The sequence below is a fragment of the Centrocercus urophasianus genome, unplaced genomic scaffold (genome assembly GCF_019232065.1).
Source record: "Centrocercus urophasianus isolate 14NV4802_14NV808 unplaced genomic scaffold, USGS_Curo_1.0 seq_16, whole genome shotgun sequence".
Taxonomy (NCBI): domain Eukaryota; kingdom Metazoa; phylum Chordata; class Aves; order Galliformes; family Phasianidae; genus Centrocercus; species Centrocercus urophasianus.
Genome location: NW_024884711.1, coordinates 19,891,014 through 19,913,300, shown reverse-complemented (window position 1 = coordinate 19,913,300; position 22,287 = coordinate 19,891,014). Strand labels below are relative to the sequence as shown.

Below are 22,287 nucleotides of genomic sequence, written 5' to 3'. Positions count from 1 at the left end.
AAAAATGAGAAGTCTTGTCATGGTTTGGCCATGCATTTTTCTTGGATTCAGCAGTGGTAGACTTGTTTCTTTTTGCTTTTTTGGGCTAAGTTTTTTGTTGTTGTTGTTGTTGTTGTTTTAAACATTTTAATTATCTCATGGTTTTTCCTTTAGGTCTTCAACAAGCTTATCAGGAGATACAAATATCTGGAGAAAGCATTTGAAGATGAAATCAAAAAGGTAATGTTGGTGACAGGCTTTTTTTTTGAGTTACTGTTTGTGTTTTGTTTTGTTTTTACTCTAATATAATTGTGTATGTAAGTTCTGCTCTGTTGTGTATTTTATTTAGCTCTGCTGGAAAAGAGAGTGGAATCTACAGTTGGCAGGGGTGGCAGCTTTAATCTGCAACTTTAGCTTCGTGGGAATGCTGCTGGTGGTGCTTGATCTAGGGTAGTTTTGAATTAATGCTTCCTTTGGTTGCTTTGACTAAATTTACTTAATGCTTCCTTTGGTTGCTTTGACTAAATTTACTTTATTCTAGGCTTTTCTATGCAGGATTTGGGTATAGTTCTTAATAAGAGTAGGTATTACTATCCTGCTAATAGATAATGTGTCTATATTGGTTGTTTTTTTTCCCCCTATAGAATAAATGCAGATGTGCTGTGCAAAATGGCACTTGATGTATGAGTATTGAATTGCTTCTATGTTACGGAATGTGTCCTAACCACTAGTTTCAGTATTTGAGGCCACAGATATGTACAAGAGAAGTCATCACTGCACTTGCAGAGTTCTCGGGATTTGCCTGTTATGGTCGACTGGATGTAGTGGGTGTAGATTCTGTGTTGTATTGAATTGTAAGGAAACAGGAGAAACATATGTAGAAATATATTTCTTTTTTCAAATGTATCTAGAGTGCTTTAAATTCTTGGTAACAGAGGTAAATTCTTTCTTTATTCTATTTTTAATTTGGCCTGAGTAAATGACAAACTGTGCTGCGTTGTAAGTTAACGAGCACACTGGTATTGCCAGAACCTGTCTTGTGAGTGAAATGCCCTGTTAAAAGTATATTTTTCTACAATCTGAACATCAGTAGGATCGCTGCAGGGGTCAAGTGAGGATAAGTCTGGAGTGTGATGCCTCACCACCACCTCCTGTGGCTGAATGAATTTGGCTGTTATTTATACATTCTTGCTCATGCAGGAAATTATTTTTGCACTTGTGACCAGCATGCCTTTTAACTGATTCTGGTTACTCAATACATCATTCTGAAGACCTAAATTTACCTCCATTCCCACACAAATCTGATGTTCTTGTTCTTAATTACTATAATCATTGACATGAGAAACGCTGACTCACAGCATTCAAGTTTCAGAGTGTTCTGCATATTAAACAAATGTCATGTCAATTCAGGCCGCCTCCTCGCTCTCCTGTAACCAGATTTTTGAGTCCTTTGAGTTGCTGAGAATTCACTTTGCACAGTACTGACAAGAGGAAACCATGCTTAATATATAATAATTCATCTCTTCAACTGAGGAATAAATGTCAATAATCTAAAGATTAACTGTATGCTAGTTTTAAGGCAAAGCAGTAATTTGAGGTACAATTTGGCTGGAGTCCTGAAATCTGATGTAAAGCTGATGGAAGGATCCTGGCTCTGACAGTGTGGGGCTCAGAGAGGGCTTGTTCAGCTTACAGGCTGCAAACTTCGGTGTTATATATGCACTTTGTATATGATTTTGAGCATCAGATTACATCTTGTGCAGTAGACCACATGAGTGGGTTTGCACACTGGCCCTATTATAATGGGCTGAATTTTCCTGCCTGTCCCTCAGTTGCCATCCTTAGCTCTGTGCTCTTGTGCAAATCTCAGCTTGGCTTCTGCGCTCTTTGACTTTGGACACGATGCTGTTTAGCTGCCGTTGCTGAGGATGGAGGGGGGAAGTGTCCCTTAATACTCCATGTTGCAGAATTAAAAACTGGGAAGGTTATAATGTAGTTTTGGGCTTGTGTAATACCCCTTCACTGTCACTGACTTAAAACTCATAGATGTTATTTGTAGCTGCCTTCTTATCTTCTTCCTCCCTCTGCTTTTGTGAACCCGTACTTAAAGTGTCCATCTCCTGATGATGGTACTGGATTTTTACCTGGTTAGCGCTTTAATCAACATATGCACTAATGTGCATGAGTAGCTGCCCATAAAGAGGGTTATATGCTCATAGATGTAGATGTATTAATACTTCTGGAAGGGATTTCTACACCTTCAGAAGCTACTGCACCTTCACAGCTCTTAGAAAAGCGAAAGTGACTACTGGATGCTGTTCCCATGGTCACTGTCCCAGCAATGACTTGTTTTTTTCTGGCAGATTCATTAGGCAGGTAGAGTATTTGGGGGGAAATGAGCTCTTCTCACAGAAAAAGTTGTGCTCAAAACAAGGCCATACCAGCAGTTTCAGTCTGAAGCAGGTGGTATCAGTGGGACTTCTTTTAGGAGGGATTGTCTTAGATGGCAGTATTTACTATATATCCTTTAGTTCATAATTTTATCTTTAGAGCAGCATTATTTCCCAGTCCTTTTTGTGCCTTGCTTCTAGCTTTCAGGTTTTTTTTTTTCTGAATTCTCTTCCCTCACAACTGTATATTGTTCCTTCTTCTAATGACATAAGCAAACTGTATATCCAAACGTTTATTTCATAATTACTTAATTATTGAAATTAAGCAATTTCAACAGAAGGAGGTGATGTTTAAGGGTTGCTCACCTGCTATTTTTTAATGTAGCCATCTTGAGTTCATACGAGTTCTGTTCAGTCTCTGTTCCTGCTTAGACCTCTGACAGTGTTTTACTGTAACTTAAGTAAAATTGTCAGTTCCAAATTTCTGTTCAGATGAGTAGATGAAGTCTGCAGTATTATTAGCTGTCTATTTAGGCATTTTCAAGAAGGATTCGATGTAGTTCTTGCTTTTATGAAAATTGTGGTAAAGGTACAGGTAAGTATTTTTTAGTCTTAGTGCTGGTAAATACGTAGGCTGCTCTGAAAGTAACACCTCCTGTTTATTTCCATGATAACTACAACAGATCCAAAGAGCACAGTTACACTGCTTGATGGAACAAATTCCTGGTTACAAAATGCTCTTTTCAACACAGGCAGCACCAGTGGCAATAGGGATGAACAAGAGCTTGAATGCCATGCTCCTATGAATCTGCACTAGTGAAGGTGACCTGTTCTGGTGCTTCACCACCCGCTGCCTTGCTACTGTCATCCCCTGGTTGCTCTCCAAAAAGTGTTCAGCAGGCATCAATGAATGTCAGTGGGTGCAATTGTGCTTACATGGAGGATTTCAATTCCACACCTTTGCTTCATACACGCTTCCATGGCAGGTGCCATTCTGTCAGACTGTTCCTCTGCTGCCATCTGTCACGCAGCAAGAAAATGCAGAGGGGTATTGGCAGGAAGGCTGAACCTCTACTGCCATACGACCAACATCAGCCTCTGATATTGTAGGCCATCATAATAAAATAGGAGGCATTACTCTTGCAGCAGCCCTTGTACTATTTGAGTCACATTGGGATATCCAAAGAACTGGGAGAGATGAGCTTCATTCTTTGTGTTCCTGTTTTCCTAATGAAAATAAGCATGAATTGATTTGGAAAAGGAATATAACATTTTGACACCAAATGTGGAGTAAATATAGAGGCTTCTAGCCAGCAAAAAGTCAATCATCAGGTATGTACTATGATGTTAGATGCCTTCCCATTGCTGACAGTTGCTGTCAAGGCTGTCTACAGCTGCAACAAACTGTCAAACACAAAAGCAACAGACCACTTCAGATAATGATAATATAAAAAGCTATCTTGTTTGCTGTGTCTAGAATTCCTTAATTTTCACTATTAAGATTTTAATATTGCGAGAGAAGAGTAGGAATGCCATTTTTTTGTTATGTGTACCTTTACTTGTGTGCTTGTGTGTAATTTTTATGCTTAGAATTTGTGACTAATAGACTTCTCTGTAAAAGAAAAAACAACACAGCAGCATATTAGGTCTAGTCTTGTGCTTATTAGGTATTCTAAACTCCCACTAAAATAGGCAGGAGTTCTTATAACTATGCTAGAAATTATAGAACTGTGGGCCAGAATTGCGCATTTCATGCTTAGAATCAGTGTAACAAAAGCAGTAATACCAGCACTTGTGTAATAGCAGGGAAGTATCAGCCTGGAACATCTTGTGGGTGGCTTGCTACTGTTCTGAGGTAACTTGAATGCTCTGTGACTTTCCTGCGCAGGTTTTAATAGTGATGGTAAAAGAAGAGCTCTTAATCAGTAATGAAAAACTGTAACAGCTGCATTGAGTTAAGTGTTCTATTTTTTTGAGGTGATTTCTGAGGGGGTCAGTTGAAGGCTTTGATTTGTCTCATAACTCAGTTTTCTCCTGAATTACTTGAGAGTATGGAATAATATCCTTGAACAGCAGAAAATGGCATGTATTAGTTTAGTAGAGCTGCTTTTCAAAAATAGTAAAACCAATTATGTTGCTAGCACCAACAGTACTTAAAGCATTGAGGGACCTATGGAAGGCCTTGTTCCTGCTCAGAAGATATTGCCACTGGGTAGAGTTCAAAGAACATCATAATTTAAATTCATTTTAAGAAACTTGCTAGAAGCACAATTCAGTGAAAAGAGAAGTGGAGGCTGTGAATTTGTAAATAAATAAATGTGAATAACTTGTAAATAAATAAATGTGAAATTGTAAATAAATGTAAGATTTCATATCTTCCAGATCATTTGAACAGTTACAGATTTCTCAAAACTGGAGTGGATAAATTGCTCTTCTGTTGGCATATTCTTGTACCTTGTGTGGAGTATCTCACTTTGCAGTTGGATTTACTGGTGCTGCTGCTTTCATAATCTGACATAGATCGGTACAACTCCATTCGTGGTCTGCTTGTTACTGACACTGCCCAATGTAGGTTATGCAGCAGGAATTAATCAGGACCTGATTTGTGGCATTAAAGTAGTTCGTATGACCACTAATCCAAATCCTTATCTGTTGCTTGTATGGGAGCAGGAGTAAGAGTTAAGCGGGCTATACAAAACAGCAAAGTTGTTCCCTCTTCCGTCAGTGTTGTTATCAGTGCTTACAGTAAAGATCAGAAGGTCTAATTAAACATTTTTTTCTCATGAAGTCATCTTTTTGGTACAGTGCTGCTGATTAAAGCTTGTGTAAAGAAAACTTGAGTTCCTGAGCTTCCAGTCATCTTTTTTTTTTTTTTTTTTGGTTAGGTTTATTTTTAATTTTATTGGAGATTATTTTTGTTTTTTTTTTTTTTTTTTTTTTTTTCCATTCAGAGTAGCTCCCTTAATGTACATGGGAGTTGACTTCTACATTTGAAAATACAGCATAACACTTGTTTCTTATCTTTGTATTTAGAAATAACAATTCCATTTGTCTGCATCCCTTCTTTTGGTTGAGTTACAGTTTGTTGAAATAAAATTGTGCTTTAAGATTTTTATCTTTTCATATTTCTTCTTTTGGACTGAAACCCTATTGCAGTCATTTGGCTGCATCCCACTTAAAAAGCCAACTGACACGTCTGTGACTGAATCATTCAGCCTCATGTAAGCTATAATTTAAAACTGATGTAAGCACTGCCACATGAGTAAGAGCTTTTCTGTTTTGTTTGCTGATGCAGAGCAGAGTTGTTCATACAACGTGTGTCTTTTTAGAACTCACTTCATTCGTTACATGGATCTTTTAAAATATTGCACTCAAATCTTTACAGTTAATGATGGACTCTTTGGGTCCAAGAGCTGTCACTGTCTGTAGTAACATACAAGTACAGGGACATATCTGATATTCTGTCTCTTGTATCCATAGATATTACTAATTCATTACAATTAACGTGGGAATTGGGTGCAATTTTCCCATCAAAATCAGCTCCTGTGCTTTGATTGCATCTTGCCTTCTGGATAAGGAAAAAAGGTGTGGTGACAAATGGAATTAGCAGAGTAAATTCATCTTCAAGCCCAGAAATGTGCTGTGTTCTCTTCTCTGAAGGAAGAATGTGGAACTTTCTCGTGGTGTTATTTGCATGAGCAATAATGTAGTTCCTTCTGTTCCGAAATCTAATGATGTGAATGGGCAGGCTCCTGTCAGCCTGTTGAAATCAGCAAGCCTGTGTTTCTGAATAGGTCCTTTTAATTTCAGTGAGCATTAAGCCTTTAGCAAGCATTTTTATTTAACCACGAATGTAACGCTTACTTGCTGAAGACAGACCTTGTGTCATCGAGTAAGGCAGTATTCCACATGCTTGTATCCTTATGGAAAATCTAATTACTCAGTGGAATGGCACTGTAATGCTTCAGAACAGATGTTGATATGGTTACTTGAAGTTACACTGGGACTTGTTAAGAAACAAAAAAATTAACTGTGCATGAATATTCATCTCTACCTGTTACTGTTGCCAGTGGCTCAAGTGTGTCTGTTTAATCTTATCTAACCCACAGCTCCTGCTGTTCCTCAAAGCCTTCTCTGAAACCGAACAGACGAAATTGGCGATGCTTTCTGGGATCCTTTTAGCCAATGGGACTCTTCCTGCTACCATTTTAACAAGCCTCTTCACTGACAACATAGTCAAAGAAGGTAATTTTCTAAATGACCTTTTATCTCATAGTAGTTTTAATTGGAGATGTATTCTGTTGTGCCATATTTTGTATGTTGGAAGCCTGTTGCTGTTCAATAAAGCAGAAGAACATATGGACAGCAAAGGCCAGTGTACTTTCTGAGATCTAACTAGGGCAATGAAAAGTAGGATGACAACAAAAAGCAAAACCAACACAAATACAAGAATGAAATTAACGTCGGTTCCTTACATAGGCTACTGCTGGTTTGTTGTTTTTTTTGTTTGTTTGTTTACAAATGCTGATGTTCTGTGAGTATGAAATGGAACAGAGAGCACATAAAGCCCAAATGGACATTGCAGAAAGGCAGAGGTCAAGCCCTCAGTCATGCTGAGTAATGGTTTCTTGATAGCTTCTCCCATGGACTCATCTTTACTATGTGATGAGTAACAAATCTTCCAATCTTAGGATACTAATGCCTTTTTGCAATGAGGTTTTGGTTTTTTTTTTTTTTGGTGTTGAGAGCGAGGGGGGTTGGGGACTGGGTGAGTTGTTTCGTTGCAGGCTTTTTTGAATAAGGGGATGGATGGTGTTTCCTTGCTTCAGAAGGTTTCTATTATTCATCTATACTCTTCTACTTTGGAGTCTCTATCAGACAAACATTTGAAAAATAATAATTCTTGTCAATTCCTGACTGCTTGGAATAATTGCAGATGCACTGTCAACGTTGCACAATTTTCATGAAATCTTTTTTGAAAGTTACTTATTAGTTAAATCTAATCTTAAAAAGATTCTAACTTCCCATTCTTGCATGCAGTATGTGCTTGTTTTCTAAATGCTGCAGAAAGAAAAGCCACAGCTGCTGTTTTGCTCTGTCATCGCCCACAGCTTTTGGGAGCAGAATTAAAGTAGGAGAAAAATTCAAGTAAAAGTACTAATCACATCTTAGTGTTATGGGAGTGCCATGTTTTTAGATCAAATTCTGTTTATAGATATGGCAACACAATGCATCTGGAATCTCAAATTTTTAATGCTCAAGTAACTGGTTGTATTTTATACCTAATATTTCATGCAAAAATGCTAGAAAAACTGCACTCATATCATGAAATGGTATTTTGGGAGAGCTCTAAACATTTGTCAGTATTTAGTTGTCTTTGTCTGTGTATCTAAGTGTGCATTCACACTAATGCAAAAGTAAAAAACACTGGGGATAAACAATAAAATGAATGGATAAAGTTGCTTTCTATCAGCGGGGGATAGATGATGGATTTAAAAAAAAAAAAAAAACCCTGGAAAAACAGTACAGCCATTTTAAAGGAAAAGCTAGTGGCAACATGTGAATAGTGAAAAAATGACTTGGAGAAGGACATAAGGCACAGGTATTTGGTGGCAAAGACAGCTCCATTTGGTTTGGTCACCATCCCAGTGGTCTGAGAATGAGTGCTTTTCTGTTAGTGGTGTGCTCTTCCACAGCTGGTTGGACTCTTCTGCTGTTCCATGCATCCTTTCGTAAGAAAGTAGTATGTGACCTAAAAAGCTGTAGTGTGGATATTACTGACATCTAATAAGTGCTTCAAGCCAAAGTTCAATATGTGTGCTACCAGGCACTGCCTGCTGAGAGGTGCTGCTGTGGGGGCATTTTGTTTGTGTTATCTGCCCTCTGATACGAATAGGTTATATTATCACAGCTGTAAAAGTACTGTGTAGTACATATAGGCTGTGGATAATGATTTCTCGCTACAAATGTCTTTGTCTTCATCAAGTTTACCCACAGCTGTAGAATGCAGATGCTCATTTTAGATAGTCTGAATGGTGTTTGCAGGTTAGAATTACAGGTGAACATTATTCTTAGGTTCCCTCTTAGTCAAACAGGCTTTGTCAGTCTTTACTAGTTGCTCATAGCTTTTGCAGTCATGCTCATCTCATTTAGAACCTTCTACACGATATGTGAATGAGCCAAAGTGGCATTTTCAGCTGTTCTTTAATGCCATCGCACGTCAGAGTTGCATTAGTACTTCTCCAAGGATCGTGCCTCACTACTGAGCTCTTGAAATAAGGTTGGCAAAACTGTCATAACAGTCAAGATCTGTAGTGAATGTTAACAAAGTTAGTGCTGCCTGGGGATTAATCAATTCCATTTTTGTTTGGTGACTCATTTAATCAGTGTATCCTAAGAATAAAAAGAATGGTTATCAGTTAAGTGGGTAAGAGTGACTAAGCTACTTTGCATCAGGAGGAGCTGTGCAGCTCGTAGAATTTCAGGACTTTTTGGAGGCAAAACAAAAAATGATCTGGGCTGCTCTCAGTAGTACTGTGTTGGTGTGAATGTAGTATGGAGAAGCATAACTGGCCTGCAGGAGACTACATCATTAAGGGAGAACTGTGTCTCCAGCTCCCAGCACTGCAGCTCCCTCTCAACTGGCTGAGAAGCTGGAGCAGAGCTGTGGAGGTGCATGAGAAATGCACATTGAAAAGAAGCAAGAGGTGTAGGGCTGGTGCTTAGCTTAGGTTCCTCTGGCAAAAACAGGTTGTCGAAATGAAGATGTGGTGGTGGGTTTTCTTCTGACTTGATACAGAAAATGTTAAGGTGTGCCTTGAGGAAGGGATTTTTCTTTAAAATAGCATTTGTTACCTGGTCCTACCAGCTATTAAATACTGTGTGGGAAGATGTACAGATACAATCAGCTGCCTTGAAGTTGTGAAGTTGTTTCTTACTCCTGCCTGTCCTTTATTATTACATGCCTTCATTTCCTAGCTGATTTAATACAGAAAATTTTCTGGTTTTTTAGACATCGTTTATAAGACGCAGAGGTAGAGAAATTAATTGTAGGCAAAGTCTTTCCACAGTTAAATGTGAATAGGTAAAAAAAAAAAAAAAAAAAGCTCTTAAGGCAGTGCAACATACTCAGAAAATTAGTATTGCATTAAAGAAAAAGTGCACTTCAGTTCCACATGCTTAGTCCTGTTGTCAGAAGTGTATTTTCATTCCATAATGGATTGCTGTAACAATTTCTCATTTGTGTTGAAAGTTGCTGAAACATGTTTTGCACTTTCTCAAACAGGGATTGCAGCTTCTTTTGCTGTGAAACTTTTTAAAGCGTGGATGGCAGAGAAAGATGCCAATTCTGTTACCTCTGCTTTAAGAAAAGCCAACCTTGATAAGAGATTGCTAGTAAGTATAATATCTTTTCATTCATCTTTCTCTCCTATTGAGGAAGGGAGGGAAATAAAATGCAGGTGATAGTTTGCAGTAAGCATGTTTACTCCCCTTAACTACCTTCGCATTTTCAAAGTGTTTTGAATCACGGCAATGTTGTTATGGCTGTGTTGCACTGAAACACGTTCAGGAGCATTAAATACTGTATATCCACCTTTTGTCTGTTTTTCCCGTAGTTAAATGCCTTCTGAAAGGCTGACTGTGGGGGGCTTGGGAGTTGTTTCTTTCTAACCACTGCTAACAACACCACCAGTGACTGCATAAAGGTTTTTTCTTTTTTTTGTAATGTTTTTTCCACCATTGTAAATAGGAAACAATATGTAAGAAGCTTGTTTAACCAAAAAATGATTCATAGATAGCTTTCTAAGGTGACGGTGTTTGAATAGTATAAAGACAGCAGAGTAAGCCAGTCTTGCACAGCAGCAGCCCTCTGGGTAGCATAAATGGTCCTGCAGTGCTGCCAGCAGAACTAGTGGAATCAGCACAGGGAAAGCTTTCCAGCCTTCTGTCTCAAAACCTGCATTCTGGGCTTGTAGCAGCAGCCTGCGGTGTTTAGAGTGTAATATGGAGCGATGTCGCCTGCCTTTCCCTGCTAGTGTGTTTCTGAAGATCAGTAGTTTTAATCTTCAAAAAGGTTGCTGTGATAATCCTATCAGACGTGCTGTATCCTGTGTAGCACTGTCTAGAGAATTTCAGCACTGTTTCCTGGTTCTATGGCAGTACTGTATGATTAAGTAAGAATCTTTCAAAAGCAAAGCAGCCTCCCACACCCCTTCCTCTCTTCAGTTTGTATCTAATTTTCAGTCTAAATGATAAATAAATTGCAGCGAAGCTGGAAAATGAGCTAAATTACACCATTTATTAGAGAAGAAGGAGAAAAGCCAATTGTCTTATTTCTATTTTGAAATTTACTGAGTAAAGCATTCAGCTGTTGGCTCTCATTACACTGCTGTATTAAAGAACTGTCAAGTGTCAGTTGCTGTTGCCTAGCATAGATGCCTTGAGGAAGTTTCCTCTTCATCTGCTTTTCGGTAAACAAATAGATACAGGGTCTCTAGTCCCCTGCAAGGGGAGAAAAACAGACTACTGTTCATTCCACAAGAGTTACAATGTAAGCAAATACGTTTGAATCCTTGTCAAGATAGGGGCATGCTCTAGCAGTTTTTAAGCAACATTTTAATTTTTCAAAGCAGCTGGACTTAACAAATCATACATACGCAGTTTCTTTGAGCCAGAAATGTGTAGATGAGGTAATGTTAGCAGTGTACCTAGCAGAGATAGTGATGCATTCATGGTAATCATTGCTCAGCAGAATAGCAGTGTTTAGGCTAGCGTGCCTGGGCCAGTTAAGTATTTCTGAGAGTGAACGTGTGTAATCCCTGGGAGGACACAGTAAACGTGCTTAGCATATAATGGCTTTTTCATTATTCATTTGTGCTTCCCAAGACTCACAGAGTTTGGAAAATGCTCAATATCTTAAGCTGATGGCTCTTTGTAAGTAGGTGCCCTTAATGTAGAACAGGTATTGGGTTGTTGTGTTCTGTTGTTTTTTTGTTTTTTTTTTTGTTGTTGTTGTTGTTGTTTTTTTTTTTTTTTTTGCATAACTGACCATAATTTCTTTCCTCTGCTATAACGATACAATCATGTGAATGGAGTGTTGACTTTTCTACTGCTAATAGAACAGTAACTGGTGATACAGTGTTCACTCTTTGAAATCGTTCCTTCCATTTTGTCAAGAGCCCTCATTTGTGGTTTATTTAACACAGAGTATTCCTGTACTTCTAGGAACTATTTCCTGCCAACCGGCAGAATGTGGATCATTTTGCCAAGTATTTCACTGAAGCAGGTCTAAAAGAGCTCTCAGATTTTCTTAGAGTTCAGCAGTCACTGGGGACTCGTAAAGAACTTCAAAAAGAGCTACAAGAACGTCTCTCTCAGGAATGCCCAATTAAGGAGGTAAAGAGTGTTTTACAACTTCTATTCGTATAAACATAGTCCAAGATGAAAATACACAGTAAGTAGAGAGGAACAGACGTGGATACCTCAAAGTCTACTTCTATTTTTCTTTATATTATTTTAATTTATTGGTAAACTCAGTCAGTGGTTTCAACAGACAAAGGCAAGAAAACACCCTGTGGGTTTACAAATGCAGTTAGCTATGTTTTTATGTTTAGTTCTGCTTGATGAGAAAGTAGTTCATGTAACTCTTAACTGTCAGTTTGGGCAGGAAGGAGAAAACTTATACTCCATAGTAATGTTGCTAAACATAGGCATTCTAAGTGCTTCATTTTTATTCTTGTTCTAAATTTGATTCTTGTTATTTCTATACAAATGTGCTGTCTGTAAATGGCTGCAAGTACTTAATAAGGCAGAGTTTCTACTGGTTGACTGGAAATGTTGCTAAACTGTATTTCATGCTTCAGATGGTGCTTTATGTAAAAGAGGAAATGAAAAGAAATGAGCTGCCTGAGCCAGCAGTGATTGGTCTCCTGTGGACCTGTGTAATGAATGCTGTGGAATGGAACAAGAAAGAAGAGCTGGTTGCAGAGCAAGCCCTCAAACATCTAAAGGTGCGTGCATGAATGAAGAGGGGAAAGGCTCGCTGAGAAATAACAGAATACATTCTATAGCTGCCAAGTTCTAACTGTTTAAATCCAGGAAATTTGGTCCTCAGGGCTAACTGATACCACACAAGGGAGTGTCATGTCCCTTCTTCAGTCGCAGTAATGCAAAAATGAGGTTGTTCAAATTATGAGTTGCTGTACTCAGTCTCCTAAGTGTAGGGAACCAGGGCAAACTGAGGTGGTTGTAGCTTGAGTGCCTCTGCATTGTGTTCTCAGCATGCTGAGGCTCTTTGCCTAGGGCTTGGTTCTGAACAGTTGTTGAGACTCCGAGCTGCACTGACCTGATTAGTAAGCCAACTGGAATTCTTTGCAGTGTCTTTGCCGGAAGGAAAGATATTTTGGGAGCATGGTGAAGAGACACCTGTCTTTGCACAAAGCTGGTTAGATCCATGCAGGGCTGCTGAGTTCAGAACCTATGAAATGTGTCTTGCTGGTGTTGATCCTGGGAGCTGGGTAGCTACTTCTAAACTATTAAGACAGGAACTGACTTGAGAGTTTCTGCACTGTATAGTATGGTTATTCTTTAAGTGAGGCACTCTGGATAGGAGAACTGAATGCACAGAAAGCCAGATAACAGATTGCAATATCAGTTATTTATTGATATAAAAGCTCGTATTCCCAAGGGAGGTGGGTGTGGAACTACAGCAGTGACTGATTACTCTGTATTCATGGTTCTTCAGTCAAATCTGAAAGAATTGTGCAGTGCAAGAGACTTGAAATCAGAACAAGGGAAGAGAAGATATTCAGCAGATTTAGTCCATTTAAGCTGTTAAGCTATGAGCGAAAGAATGCTCCTTCGTATCCAGAACTGCAAATGTTTACCCAAAGGCAGAAACAATCAGAGCAATCAGTACCATTATTTTTATGGCAGCATGGATGTTAAGCTTGACAGAATTCCTCCTCTTTGTACTGATGGATTTCTACATCTGAACCATGTTCCCATGTTGGTTTGGCCCCTGCACTTAATGTCCTTTCATATGAATTTGGTTTTTCAAGAGCAACAGTCATGCTAGAAATGTAGTCACTTGAGATCTTGTGTAGTCTTTAATGGTAAAATTGAATGCCTTGTAGTCTTTTCCAGCTACAGTGACTCAAGTAATAGTAGAAAGAATAAGAGTTTGCAGAAGGGAGATATTCTTTTGTTCTTTTGATGTAATGATGGATCTTGAGCTGTAAGAAGGTATCTATTGATTGTTATCTAGTACTGCAGGGCAAATTACAAATGTCATTGGAATATTTGAATACTGGGAGGAGAAACAGTGCTGGCCTTGTTTAAATATTGTTAACCCCTAGGCCACTTGTGATGTGGAGAAAAGACGTTCTCGTGGGTGGGAGAGTTCTCTAGACAGTTTCAGACTACAGACACAATTGTGGTCTCGGCATTGTGACACTGAAGCTGCTGACCCATTGCAACATAACTTAGCCATTTGCCTCAAGGAAAGCTGCATTATCTTCCAATAATAAGAGGAATATAATTTTATTTATTTTTACTTTAGTTATTTGGGTGCTACTGAGACTTTCAATTGCACATCTATACCAGTTACTGAGTTAGAAAGGAATGTGAAGCAAGTCAATCAAATGTGGCAATATGAAGAATTCTTCTTTCTAAACTGGAAAGTTAGGAGTTTTTTTAAATACATTTCTTAACAGTTACAGGCAGTTGCAGATCACAGATCTGTGGATGGAATTGGGCTCTGCTGCTGCTACTAAATGGACATAAACTGCAGTGTGTATTGCCCTGCCTCCCTACAAGTTGATCAACTAACAGCTGGATGAGTAAAGAGCCAAAAGGGGAAAAAGAAAAGTGTTGCCTAAAGCCTCCAAGAATTTCATCCTGTTTTTTCCGAAATATTAAATTGTTTCTGAAAATGTGCATATACCTGCCTGAAATGGAAGAACTCAATCTGTTGTGTTAGCTATGTTGTAGTCACATCTGTTGGGAGCCCTAGTATCACAGGTCTGCCCCATTTTATCAATCCATTGCAAATCCAGCTGAAAAATGCCCAACTTTCCTTCTGAAAACAAAGGACGAATCTGATCAGTGTAAGAACACTTTAAATAGTACTGTTAACATATATTTGGTCAGTGGATCTGAAGATAGGTAATTTATCTTCCCTTCAGTTCTGAAAAATGATTTTCATGTTGCCTTAAACATAACATGCATTTTGTCTTACCTTGTCCTCCTTTCAGCAATATGCCCCTCTGCTTGCTGTCTTCAGCACTCAAGGCCAGTCGGAGTTGATCCTTCTCCAGAAAGTGCAGGAGTACTGTTATGACAACATCCACTTCATGAAAGCCTTTCAGAAGATAGTGGTACTCTTTTATAAAGGTAAAAGTATATATCTGCTGCTATGTACGTTGCATGGACATTGGGCCTGGCACTGACTTGACCACATTGAACTAAGTCATTAAGCACATTATGGACATGCATTACAGGCAGGACTGAACTGTTAGAAGCAGTTAGTCAGAAAGAGATCCCTTGAGTATCTCCTTTGTAGGTAGATCTTAATTTTGAACTCATAAGTTATTATCCAGTGGCATAGTTGCTCTTTATGCTGCTCACCTGTGATGTAAAAGGAAATGGTGTGCTGTAGGTAACTGCATGCTCAATGATTATGTTGAACTCTGAAATACTGTAGGCTTTCTTAGTTTAAAGGTGCCTGTGGCAGCAGGAGAAGTCAAATCAAGCCTTTCTTTCTCTATTGCATTTTTATTGCAGTCAAGTAGCATGAGCAGGATCTCAGCGGTGTCTGCAGTCTGAGTGGGCTTTTGTCCTAATAGAAAACTAGGACTATGAAAAAAATTCAATTTCTGGCAGCTGTAAAACTAATAATAAAATATAATAAGGCATAAAAATATTGAAGCTTGGTTTTAAGAAATTTAGGTGGAGTAAAATCCTCTTTGCAGGAAGATCTTTCTGATTTTTTTATTCCCTCTGCCAGAATATAGCTTTCCTTATGCTTTTACTTTTTTCCATTTTCTTCTTGCAGGCGTCATAGCGAGGGATTTATTTCTTTTAATTGTGAAATTGACTTTCTTAGCAAGTCTATTCAGATCAGGTTGTCAGAGTCTAATGATCTTGTACTGTGTATAATGGGTGAGTGCTGAACAGTCTGTTCTGACATTCTTGCTATAAATAGTTGAAGGAGAAAAATCAGCAGGAGTAGCAGCCCAGTATTGATCTTAGTTCACTCTGTTGTATCCAGTACACATTCAAGGCAAACAAGTTCGGACTGTTAAAATAATTTGATGGCTTCAGAAGGTGTAGCAAGTGAATGAGAGGTTTATTTCAATCCTTACGTCAATATCCTGTGGCCTCAGCAATCGAGTACAACTTGCTGCAAGTACTTAATATTGAGCTCTCTGGAAAAGAGAATTTACTTTGTGCTTGGCAAATGAGCACTGCAGCAGCTGTGCATTTGAACAGTGAGTGATGGTTGAAACAAATAATTTCGTATAGCACTCCTTTCAGAATTGTCTTGTAAGTTTTTTCAAGGCTGTTTTATCTGCTGATTGGTAGATATACTGTTGCCTACTAGCAATTGCAAGCTTGATGTTACAGCCAATAGCAGTGGGATCTCTCTGAGCCTGGATAGAATAAGAAAGTCTATCTGTTTTAGGTCAACTTTAGAATCAAGTAAGCTGTGTCCTTTAGGTCAGGACGTACTTCTGAATTAACCAGGAAAGATTCTGGGAACACTAGTCATCCCATTCTTATTTCTCCCCATTTATCATGCTTTAGCTGCTCGTGATTGGTTTGTTGAGAGCTGTAAGGAAGATATCAGTCAGAAATGGGGACTGAAGCCTGCCTCTGCTTCATTCTGATGCTGGTGATTCTCACCCTTTCCTTCTTCCAGATCCAACCTACCGACTAGAAACAAGCCATCCAGATCCTTTAGAGACACATGCTTTACCATAGATCCTTTGCTGATGATAGCATATCTTGTGTTTCGTGTTAGTCAAGGAAGCCCCTAAAAGCTATTAATAGTTATGTTGGCAGTGAGGGAACAGCAGATGCTTGTGTTGCCCTTCCTGTTCTGCTTCAACGGTGACTTGTGTAGGATCTGGAGAGGTTTCAGAGTACCTTGTGACTTTTTTCTAGTAACAAATGGAGTCATCTGGAGAATCTGTGGATGGATAGCAGAAGTGCAGCTATTTATCAGCAAGCATGTGGACAGTTTATTGCCTATTTCTCATCACGAGTGAGTGTTTCCTGGGCATAAAGATGATCATCAGTGATGTTAGGCACTAAATGCCACCCATGCTTTGACAAATTTAGTTCTGTGACTATTCTTAAGAGTGCATTCAACATCTTCCATTTCAAACCTTCCAATTTTCCATCATAAAATACGTAGATTGTCATCTTGAATAGTAGGAATCTTGCACTTAAAAGAGCTGAATATTCAAGTTCCACTTGACAGGCAGGCTTTGGTAGGGTTTTTTTTTTTTTTTTTAATAAAATTATCTTTAATCTTCATTATTCAAATATCATTTTTTAATGCCAAGTACAAAATTTTCCCGGGGGAAAAAAAAAGACCATGACTGTACAGCGGGTGACATTTCTTGTACTGAAAGAGCTCTTGCTTTAAGACTGTCCTGCCAGCTGAGTTATCTGCAGTAGAGTTGAGCTGAAATTTGTGAATTGTGTTGGCAGCTGAAAGCATGCAGCTATATAGTTAAAAACAGAAGTGCATTCACGTTGGGTGATTTAGTCCAAAGTCATGACCTAAACTTCAAGTAACGTTCCACTTTACTTCTGGGCTCTCTTGAGTCTCTGCTCTGCAACTGTGCCTTTCAAGATGGCTGTGCCTGAAGGCTTTGGCAATGGATGTGGCAGTTGGCTGCATGTGCAGGAGAACAAGTTCTTTGGAGCTGATATCACCTAGGACTGCAGTGAAACTGATGTGCACATGCCCACAAACCACAGGAGTTCAGGTTCAGCTGTTAAAAATCTATCTATATTTGAGTTTAGTAAGAAATAACAAATTTAAAATCAGTCCCTTCCACCTTCTATCCCCCTCCGTGTTCCTATTGCTTCACAGCAACCTAGAGGTATGATTAATTCACCTTGTTGCTTGATTGTTTAGTTGAGCATCTTAGTGCTGACGGGAGAATACCATCTATTTGAGCACTGGAGGCATGAATGCAGTTCAGGTAATACTGCTCAGTAATGAAAGGAGAGTTGCATTTGCCCTTTTTGTTATTGAAAGCTTTCTCCTCTGTTAGTGTAGGAGGCTCATTGCTATGGAGTTGTAATATACAGGCAAATTCTTCATCCACATGACTGAGATTGTTTTAATCCTCAAGGCACATTGGAAGGTTGTATGCTGCTATTATCAGATTGGGTTTGAGCAGGGGGAAGAGGTAAGGTTTCCTCTTCCTCTTTGGCAACATACCCTTAAAGCTCATAGGCTGTAAATCAAGAAAAGGATTTACATAGAGGGATTAAGTTCCAGCTTCACAGGCGTCCTTGTGAAATGCATTCTAAGCTTGCTCAGTGAAAATCTGGCTTTCTTAAATGCCATAGTGCTTTTGAGATGCTGTTAAAGATGGCTGGCAAGTATTCAATGCAAAGTAGAAACCTTTCGTAGTTCCTCTGTTTCTTTTAATGTTGAGGAAAACTTCATTGTGGCATGTCGGGATTTCAGAAAGATACAGCTTTGTGTCACTGGTAGAGTTCTCTAAGTGCACTGTTGATGTAGTGAAAAACAACACACAGCTGGTGCAGTCTTGCTTTCCCTGTATTTTCAGCTTACAGTCAATTACAGCAAACTGCAGAAGAGATTTTATTTTGGAGAAGTGTCTGAGAGATGAGGTAACTTAGAGTTCCGTGCACTGACTGAAATCCAGATTTTCAGGGAGGTGTTTTGTATTCAGTTATTGTGGGATGTCTTAGGGTAGTTTTGATGAAATTCAAATGTATCCCAGGTTGCTTCCATCTGTTTGTTATTCAACAGCACATGTGCTATTGAATACTACTACTCTCAGTCCAATTCAGTCAGATGCTTTGGAGTTTTGGTGTCATTTATTTCAGTTTCCCACATTGTCTTCACTGCAACATCTGTTGTAACCTGTAGGTTACAGAAAAAGTTGGTGGTCAGGGTCCACGTTTAAGCAAATGAATGCCACATTGGTGGGATGATACCAAAGAGTTTGAGGAAGCAGGAAAGTATTCAAAATAAATGTATTGATTTTGCAGAGCAAGGAAGGGTAATTTTCTTCAAAGACAAGAAGAATGGAAATTTTAATGAGATGCAGAAAGCTGTCTTTAGTCTTTTTATAGAACAAATACAGTTTGATTTTTTTTTTTTTTGTTCTTTCCCCCCTGCATTATATAACTGCCAAAATGCCATTGTGGATCCCAGATTTTGTCTCCACAGCCATAAATTACTGAGATATTTGGCTGCTTGGCTGGATCACAGAAGCTTTGTTCTCGAGGCTAGAGGTCTGTTGCTAGACCTAAATTTACATCTGTTGGAAACAATAAGTGTCCTTGCTGTTTGTTAGGATTTCTTTGTTTTGAATTTTATTCAGTCTCACGTTCCCTCATTGACAGTTATGTTGTTGATACTTGACAAAAATGTCAACTGTGCTGTCCATCTGAGCAGTTCCTTAAAATGGGCAGTCTGAGTGAATGGTGGTCTGACTCTTTTTGATTAATGCGTTTTATAAAGCTTTAGGTGATAATGATGTCAGAAATCCCTATTAGTTCTCTAAATTTTGCAACCAAGTGGTGTCCATTACTTCAGATTTCTAAAACTGTGCACAATTCTGTGATCCAACAGCAAGAAAAAAGATTGTATTCTTGTGGTGACTTCTAATATGTGCAGGCTGATTTCTGGCATTTCTAATCAACTGTCTTCTGTCGTGCACTTAAAGCAGATGAGCACAGAATTTTCCTTTACGGAAGCATAATATCTGGTACTTGATTTTAAGTCTAACACATTTTGCTGCATTTGGAATCCCTAATGTCCATCAAATACTCTGTAGTTGAAACCTAATGTAGTTAATGCAAAGCTTGTTCCGTTGTGATCATACCAACTTATTTTTGTGCTGCCTTTGGAAAACAAAACCAAACAAAATCAACAAAAAAAACTCAAACCAACAGTCAGTATCATTCTTTCACTGTCTTCTAACCTCCAAAATAGATACTGACTGTACAAACACTTATCTCTATTTCAGCTGATGTTCTGAGTGAAGAAGCAATTCTCAAGTGGTATAAAGAAGCACATGTTGCTAAAGGCAAAAGCGTCTTTCTTGACCAGATGAAGAAGTTTGTTGAGTGGCTGCAAAATGCTGAAGAAGGTATGGCTATGTCTAAAGAAATATGGTAGTCTCCTGGCAAATCAAATGTGAGCTTTTTTCCAGATTTGAGTTGTGTTAGGATATGAAGTATGCAGACTTGGAATGGAAAGCAGCAGACATGTCTCCTCCGTGTTGTTTGCAGTCATGCTGAAGCCTAACAACACTTGCTGCCTGTTAATTCAGGTTGTTCTTATAACTCCTTAAATCATCAGCACTGGTTGTCAGTAGATATATTCTTAAAGCTTCTACAGGAAGGAAAGAATATTTAGCCATATCTACGTAACCAAATGACCGTGCAAATGTGGAATGTGCTGATGTGTGTCACTATGGCTAGCACTCTTCTCTGTCGATACCAGTCTTGCTCTTATCACTGACTGCACGAACAGAAGTTTGCCCATGCCTCTGCAGTTGAAAATGCTTCTATCTTAAAGCTCAGGCTAAGGTATATGATCTGTGTTTACTGCCTTAAAGCAGTTATTGGGGAGAGTAACTGCTTTCTCTGGTCCATAACTGTTTTTCTTTGTACTGTACAAACAGGCTATCATCTTGCCTTGAAAAGGAAATCTGCATCAGTTGGAATAATCCATCCATGAGTAGTAGATGGGGATATAGTTATTAGTGTTCATTTGCATCCCTTTGATGTAGATTCTAGTAGAATCGTAGTGGAATACATAGTAATTGTAAGGGGCAGGTAAGACTAGTAATTCACATATACGTGTAGAAATACAAAAATAGTAGCTCCTTTCATAATTTGGACTACCAGTCTTGGTCAAATTAAGCATTTTTCCCCTTCTGTTTGTGTGTCTTTCTGTTCCTCTTTATTTTTACCCTTTTTTGCCTAGCTCATCTCACAGATGTACTTAATTGCAAAGCTCAGTACTACTAAAAGCAAAGTGTTGTACTTAAAACATGTAGATCATATTTGCTTCGAGAAATCTGATCTGACATATTATGTTTGTGTCTACAGGCCCTTTCCTGTCAGGTGAATGCACAGAAATACAATATGATGCAAAGTAGCTTTAGGTGACAAAAACAGTGTTCATACTTATAAGTTGCTTTTAATGCTGTATTACATAAGGAATCTGTACAGCAGGAAATCTGTATCTCCTGCTGTAGACTAATACGTTGTGTGATGATAATGACTGATATTAGCAGAGCAAATAGTTAAAAGAGTAGTACTACAGTTTACTTGCAGAGATTAAAAGAGTGAGAAAATGATGCTAATTCTTCATTAAATTCTGCTCAGATAGTCATTGGTTGTGTCTCAGATGAGTTAGAATTGAAGAATCATGAAATAGGAATCCTGAATTGGAAGGAATGCATGAACATTAACCAGTGAAACTCACAGTAACTGATAACTTGTAACAATCAAGAACTACCCTATAGAGTGTAACAGTGTAGAACCTGACCGTCTGAATCTTACTCTTCTTTGACTTATCCTGTGATCTGTTAACTTTCCCTATGAGGTACTAGATGTGATGAAAACTTTCATTTGAATTTTGGAAGGATATTTGGTTATTTTTTTTATAGAACTGCATCACTATTCTTGAGCAACCCACATGAAATACCTTTCTTCTCTTCTAGAATCAGAATCTGAAGGGGAGGAGAACTAAGACGGTTCAACAAGCACAGACTCAATCTAGGTTAATGCCAAATGCGCTTGGGAATGCCATAATGTTCAAGCAAAGAGGCTTTACTTCAGTGTCATACAGAAAATTTTAGGCTAGGCTTTCCTTTTGTTTAGAAGAATAAAGGTTTTTAATGGAGCCCTGAGGCATTAGATGCTTTTCTTGGGACTCTACCTCTGGCTCATTGTACTCTAACTTAGGCAAAGACATTCATCAAGGAGCCATATAAGAAAAGTGAAACAAAATACTTATGGACTCCTTTTTATTAACGGTCTTTTTCAGGTACTATGGTAATGAACACTCCAATTTCTGTTTATAGAACTGTTTGGTCTGTGTTTGTAGCTCAATATTGGCTTGTGTATGTGATTTGACACCACCGCATTTTTTTGAATAAATGGCTTTTATATCTTAGTTCTGTGGTGTCGGTGTGTGTGTTACAAATTCACCAAACTTTCGCAATTCCTCAAGTGAAAATTACACACGAGAGTGTTAAGAAATGGTTTTCATACTTATTCACAAAATCAACATTAATAGTTAATTGGCATCGATGGACAGATGAGCGAGATTCCATAGCTGATATTGCAATTAATTGCAGCAGTGCAAAGAAACAAATCTCTGCAGTCCTAATTTTGCTTGTAAAAACAAGTTATGCAAATAAGTAGAATAATATGGTGCTCTCAGTACAGGCTGCACTCAGGTACTGATGATGGCTAAGTTTTATGAGAAAAAGCACCTGATTTTAGAAGCATTAATTTGAAAATGTGTGTGACTAGAAGACGCTGTAAAATCAGATGTACTTATACCTGTGTGATGTTACAGGTTATGAGATGTTTGACTGAAATATGCAAATGAATGTATAGACTTGTCAAGAGATCCATCCTGCTTTCTTTAATATTCCCTTACGCCTTGATGTGATGTAAT

The 22,287-nt window shown here is 38.5% G+C and overlaps 1 protein-coding gene across 1 annotated transcript in view; it reads left to right on the top strand.

Annotated features, from left to right (window-relative positions):
- The window catches only part of BZW2 (basic leucine zipper and W2 domains 2), a 52,139-nt gene extending 30,362 nt beyond the window's left edge, over positions 1-21,777 (top strand). Inside the window, exons 5-12 of the mRNA XM_042816792.1 lie at positions 154-219; positions 6,479-6,614; positions 9,655-9,764; positions 11,595-11,765; positions 12,233-12,379; positions 14,624-14,762; positions 19,616-19,738; positions 21,323-21,777. Of these exons, the coding sequence (XP_042672726.1) occupies positions 154-219; positions 6,479-6,614; positions 9,655-9,764; positions 11,595-11,765; positions 12,233-12,379; positions 14,624-14,762; positions 19,616-19,738; positions 21,323-21,351 (921 nt within the window). The 3' untranslated portion in view covers positions 21,352-21,777. The remainder of the gene's footprint in view (positions 1-153; positions 220-6,478; positions 6,615-9,654; positions 9,765-11,594; positions 11,766-12,232; positions 12,380-14,623; positions 14,763-19,615; positions 19,739-21,322) is intronic.
- Positions 21,778-22,287: the final 510 nt, after the last annotated feature.